The sequence below is a fragment of the Phascolarctos cinereus genome, unplaced genomic scaffold (genome assembly GCF_003287225.1).
Source record: "Phascolarctos cinereus isolate Bilbo 61053 unplaced genomic scaffold, phaCin_HiC Scaffold_726;HRSCAF=1367, whole genome shotgun sequence".
In the NCBI taxonomy this organism is placed as follows: Eukaryota; Metazoa; Chordata; class Mammalia; order Diprotodontia; family Phascolarctidae; genus Phascolarctos; species Phascolarctos cinereus.
In genome coordinates this window covers 113399639-113405638 of record NW_027556098.1, presented here as the reverse complement: position 1 = coordinate 113405638, position 6000 = coordinate 113399639, and the positions used below count along the sequence as shown (strand labels likewise).

The 6000-nt window shown below is 42.9% G+C and overlaps 1 protein-coding gene across 1 annotated transcript in view; it reads left to right on the top strand.

Annotated features, from left to right (window-relative positions):
• The first annotated feature begins 2786 nt into the window (after positions 1–2786).
• LOC110208092 (solute carrier family 15 member 2-like) overlaps positions 2787–6000 on the top strand; it is a 44325-nt gene continuing 41111 nt past the window's right edge. Inside the window, exon 1 of the mRNA XM_020985911.2 lies at positions 2787–3031. Within this exon, the coding sequence (XP_020841570.1) occupies positions 2894–3031 (138 nt within the window). The 5' untranslated portion in view covers positions 2787–2893. The remainder of the gene's footprint in view (positions 3032–6000) is intronic.

Below are 6000 nucleotides of genomic sequence, written 5' to 3'. Positions count from 1 at the left end.
GAAATCATCCCTTTTGGTATTTCTTATGGAGCAATAATATTCTATTATATTCATGTACTAGTCATATACCATAATTTTTTTATCCATTCTCCATTTCTCGAATACCCCATTAGTTTATAAATCTTTTCACAACAAAAAGAACTGCTATAAATATTTCTGTATGGGAATGGGGAGAGTCTTTTTCCTCTTTCCTTGATCTCTTTTGGGAATATCTCTTCTTAACCTGGGATGCAGCCTCCCACATAAACACAGAGTATGAGCAAGGAGTGGGCATACACAGAGGTTGACAGCAGAGAAGCATTCACATAAAAAAAGCATGCAAAGGAACAAGGGGAGGGGCAACTCACATTCATGCTTCTGATGCTGTCTGACTACATGCAGATACAAAGCTCCCATTAATCTTGGTCTTTCATGCTTCCAGTCACAGCTCCAGTGAAATACTCAGCGACGGCAGGTACGCTATTCTGTTTTAGAAAAGATACCCGCTGGGGCAGCTAGGTGGCACAGTGGATAGAGCACCAGCCCTGGATTCAGGAGGACCTGAGTTCAAATCGGGTCTCAGACACATAGTACTTACTAGCTGTGTGACCCTGGGCAAGTCACTTAACCCCAATTGCCTCACCAAAATAAAAAATAGTTTCAGCCTAGGACCAGTAGATGACTCCCAGGTTTTGCTCCCTCACAATCCATGCCCAAGGGCTTCCTTCTTATTCTCAGCCCAAGAAGATACCAAACCCTTTTGAAAAATGGCAGAGTGATCCCCTCAGATTATTGTCCTCAGGCTTAGCCTTTTTTTTTTTTTAACACCCCTTTCCTGCTGTGGGGTTAGGTGCCCTAGATCAGAGCCCTCACCATAGCTTATGGTAACTAACCAACACACTTCCTAAATTCGCATCTCTGTAGATCATGCAGATGACCATGTTCCCAATAACCACAAAACAGTTCTGGTGCTTAATTATGCCACTTTTACTTTCAAATATCTGCTGCTCTTGTATGTTAATGAAGGGGAAAGGAAACAAACATTGTTGTTCAGTCATTTTCAGCTGAGCTCAATTCTCCCTGACCCCATTTGGGGTTTTCTTGGCAAAGACATTGAAGAGGTTTGCCATTTCCTTCTCCAGTTCATTTGACAGATGAGGAAACTGAGGCAAACAGGCAAACTTACTATTTTCCAGGCACTGTGCTAAGTGTTTTAAAAAATATTATTTAATTTAAGAATCACAACAACCCAAGAGGTAAATACTTACCATTTCCCCCATTTTATATGTGGGGAAACTGAGACAGACAAAGATTAAGTGACTTGCCCAGTGTCACAAGCAGTGTCTGAGGTTGGTTTTGAACTCAAGTTTTACTAACTGCAGGCCTACTGTTCTATTCGATGTGCTTTCTAGCCCTTAATCACTGAATGGGGCGTTGCCTCGATAAACTGAGGCCTAGGAAAGGCCAAGGTCACCCACTGCATTCAGAGCCGTGGTCTTTGACTTTTATCTAGCCGAAGAACTCTGCCTCACTTAGATCCAATCCACGTGTAAGTCAAGATATCGGCCTGTGATGTCATTGGTTCTCCTCGGGAATGAAAGCCCAGCAACAGCAAGAGCAATAACAACAACAAAAACAACAGCTTAGTTCCCTAAATTAACGTTTAAAGGGAAAGATGTTGTGGCAATTTACACTCATCCACTCATTGTCTTGGTCTAGAGCTCAGTGAATCCCTTTTGAGAAGCAAATGCTGTCATTTAAGGTCTAGAAAGGGAAAAGTCTGAAAGGAACCTTGCTTCTTCCCTACACCTATGCCTCTCCCCCAGACTCTTTGGGTCTGGACTTCACCAAGCCACAGAAACTCCTTCTTCCATAATGTCACGTTAGCCCTTGCAGTTCACCCCTTAGCAGTGTCCTTTGTTCCAATGGCTTTTCTCGGAACCTCTTTAAGTAGAGTATTCAGGTCAGCCATCTCTCATTTCTACACACACACACACACACACACACACACACACACACACACACACACACACACACACACACACACACACACACACACACACACACACACACACACACACCCCTCCTAAAGAGATCAATGGATAAGTTTCACAAGGGAGGGTGATGAGTCTCAAATGTCTCCAATTAGATAAAGAATGTCTACCATTCGTTGAAAACTCCATCAACTCCACCTTTCCCAGATCCTCCAAGGAGGATGGGGAAGGAAGCACCAATTCCCAATTTCAGTGTCCTTCTGGTGTTTCTTGCATCATTCCTTTTATCCTGACCCTTCCTCCCTATTTTCACAGGCACCCCCTAAATCCAAGTACTCATGACCTCGTGCTGGGATCACTGTATTAGCAATTGCAAATCGATACATTCCTTGCCTAAGTCAAATTAAAGCAACAAATATTTGAGTGCCTAGTATGATTAAAGTGCTTTGTTACTATTGTTCAAGACTGCCAAGATAGTCTTCCTCGAAAGCGTTTTTTATCATTCCTCCTCTGGTAATCAATCCATCACATTTTCCCCTCATTCTTCCTCGTGACACTGTTTTTATCAGCGTCAACAAAGCCCCAACTGGAAAGCACGATATAGTGTAGTCAGCTGTTTATCAGAATAAGCTGCGATAATGATGATGAAAATGTTTCCCAGAATATAAAGTACTGTGCACGTTTAAGATGCTGTTTCACAGTTGTTTCCAGGTCTTTCCCCTTACCCACCTTACATTTCAGTGAACCAATCAGTTTAGTCTCCCGACAATTAATTCCCAGCTCTGCCTTATAAGCTACAGAACAGCTACAGCTGACACGCATAGGGTTAACTCCTGAAACCACTTCCCAGTTCCCACCCCCCTCCTCGTCCCTCTTCTCAAAGAAAGCTGGACACTGTCCCAGCCGCTTACTGCAGCCACATGCCTGAGGAGAGAGCTATTGAGGAGCTAGACATGAATACCTTCCCTACAAACGAGTCCAAGGAAACCCTCTTTGCACTCGTCTCCCCAAAAGAGGAACTTCCCCGGCCCTCGAGCCCTCCAAAGAAAACAGCTTGGGTGAGTCTCTACTTTAGTTAGGCTTGTACTGCCTCTCATCAGGGATACCTCACTCCTCTGTCTTTCCCTCTTGGTTCTTTCTGCCTCTTCCAGTTCCAATATGGGCTGTATAGGAGCAAGGAGATCGATTTTGTCTGGGACTGGAATTAACACCTCAAAGCCTTTTCTTAAAATAGGGTGAGGCATAATCATTGTGCTTCATCTTAAATTCAAGGTTCCATTCTATGTTCTGGAAGAATTTACTAAGGGAAAAGAATAACGAGTTTGGGGAGTCTTGTTTGCATGCTGACCTAAAGACCTAAGAGTGAGACAGTTCAGCTCACAGTCCCTCTGGGTATAAGTCCAGGAAGAGTCGGAAGATACAGTCTCTGTCATTGGGAAGTAGCCAGTCTGATGAAAGAGAGGAGACTTAGCCACAGTGCTTTGCACTTGCCATCCCAATTTGTATTTTCAAAATTCTTTAATCTTCCTTATTTCCCTTCATTTTGATAACAAGCTGATAAGTGTTGTTATTAAGTCATCATGGCCAACTCTCCCTGACCCCATTTGGGGTTTTCTTGGCAAAGATACTAGAGTGGTTTGCCATTTCCTTCTCCAGCTCTTTTGACAGATGAGGAAACTGAGGCAAACAGGGTTGACTTGCCCAGGATCAAACAGCTAGTAAGGGTCAAAGACCAGATTTGAACTCAGGAAGATGAGTCTTCCTGACTCCAGGCAGGGCACTGCCCATTCAGCTGCCCACGACCTGATGGGTAGGACCCCTGTTTTTGTCCTCTTTTTGCAAAGGAAGAAACTGAAGCCTAGAGAAATTAAGCAACTTCAGGGTACTCACCATTCATTCATTCAGACAGCAAACATTCATTAAGCCTCTACCCTGTGCTCTTGAAAAGTGATAAAAATAGGCAATGCCCTGTTTGGCATTCAAAGCCCTTTCTGACCTAGCCCCCACGTACCTTTCCAGTCTTCTTACACCTTCCTCTCCACCATGCACTCTTTGATTCCGTGACGCTGGCCTCCTGCCTGTTCCACAGACAAGACACTCCATATCTCAGCTCCTGGCATTTTCTCTGACTGTTCCCTATACCTGGAATGGTCTTCGTCCTTCGCTCTGACTACTGACCTCCCTGGATTCCTTTAAGTCCTAACTAAAATCCCGCCAGAGTCTTTGCTCTGTTAATTATTTTCTATTTATCCTGTATTTAGCTTGCCTTGTAAATTTGTTTGCACTTTGTCTCCCCCATCTAACCTGAAGCTCTTTGAGGGGACTCTCTTTTGCCTCTTTTTTGTATCCCCAGTGCTTAACACAGTACCTGATATATAGTAGGCACGTAATAAATGTTTATTGCTTGATTGACTCACTGATATGTCTGATTGCCTTTGGGAGAGAGGTAGTCTGTCTCAGAGGTTGTTTTTCTCCCCTTGCCCCTGGCTCTGATGAGGTGGGTTAGGACAATGGGCAAAATTTGGGATAAAATGTTCATTTTTTCAGCAATATATCAGCCTGTTTGTACTGAGTACTGTGGGAATGATTCTTCTAACATCCAGGACAGTAGAAATCCAACTGGAGTTGTAAAATCTCCCTTTCTTGGAGACTTGGAGGAAAAGTGAACATAAAATTTTGCAATATATCAGTGGTTTTGTGTTCTGAGTTATTCAGTCATTCCAGTTGTGTCTTTTTTTTTTTTTTTGGTGAGGCAACTGGGGTTAAGTGACTTGCCCAGAGTCACACAGCTAGTGAATGTTACATGTCTGAGGTCGGATTTGAACTTGGGTCCTCCTGACTCCAGGGCTGGTGCTCTATCTACTGTGCCACCTAGCTGCCCCCATGTCTTACTTTTTGTGACCCCATTTGGGGTCTTCTTGGCAAAGACAAATTGAGACAAACAGGGTGACCTGACTTGCCCAGGGTCACATAGCTAGGAAGTGTCTGAAGCTGGATTTGAACTCAAGTCCTCCCAACTTTAGGGGATATATATATAGGTGGCACAGTGGATAGAATGTTTTCATGTTCTGAGTTAAATGGGTCTTAACTAAGTCTTTGATCAATGGAGAGCACAACCTGGTACGCTAAAATTAAACTGACCTCTAAGAATATTTTCTGTCTTTTTTTTAACGTGCCCTGTTTCAAAAATACGATGTCCCTCAAACTGGAGAGTCACTGTGTTTGCAAGCATTCCCCTACAAGGATGCAGAGGTTATCCCTAAATAGCTTGTAGCCCACTACTGAAACTTTAGGATAATAGAGACCAGGTTTAATCTAGGAGGTTTCTTAATAAGTAATTCTCTTTCACTCATGCTCCCACCTAAGTAGTAGAATTCAATTCCTGTTTAGATCTTTTTTTTTTTTTGCTAGGCAGTGGAGTTAAAGTGACTTGCCCAGGATCACACAGCTAGTAAATGTTATGTGGCTGAGACTGGATTTGAACTCAGGTCCTCCTGAATCCAGGGCCGGTGCTCTATCCACTGCGCCACCTAGCTGCCCCGTGTTTAGATCTTTATGAGAGGAAAAGAAAGAGAGAAAGAATCTTTCCACTAGGATAATACTAAGGTTAACAGGACACTGAATATAGGACAGGTTTAATTTAACCTGGTCAAGCAAAGGCAAATGGCTAGACTCAACTTATGTGTCATCCACAATGCATCACTCTCATATCCCATAATAATCAGTTTCTACCTTCATAATATCTCATGTCTTTACCTGTAGTTATGCCTCAAATTGAATTCTAAACTATTCTGTCTATAAATGCCCAATATAGCGATTGTACCTCATTCGGGTCAGTCGTTCAATAAGCATTAAGTGTCTGTCATATGCCAGGCACTCTGTTAAGCTCAAGGGGATACAAAGAAAGATTTTAAAAAAAGGCAGCAGTTCCTGCTTTCATGGACTCACAATCTAATGGGGAAGACAACATGTAAACAGCTATGTACAAATGATTGAATTGGAAATAATCTCAGAGAGAAGGCTTTAA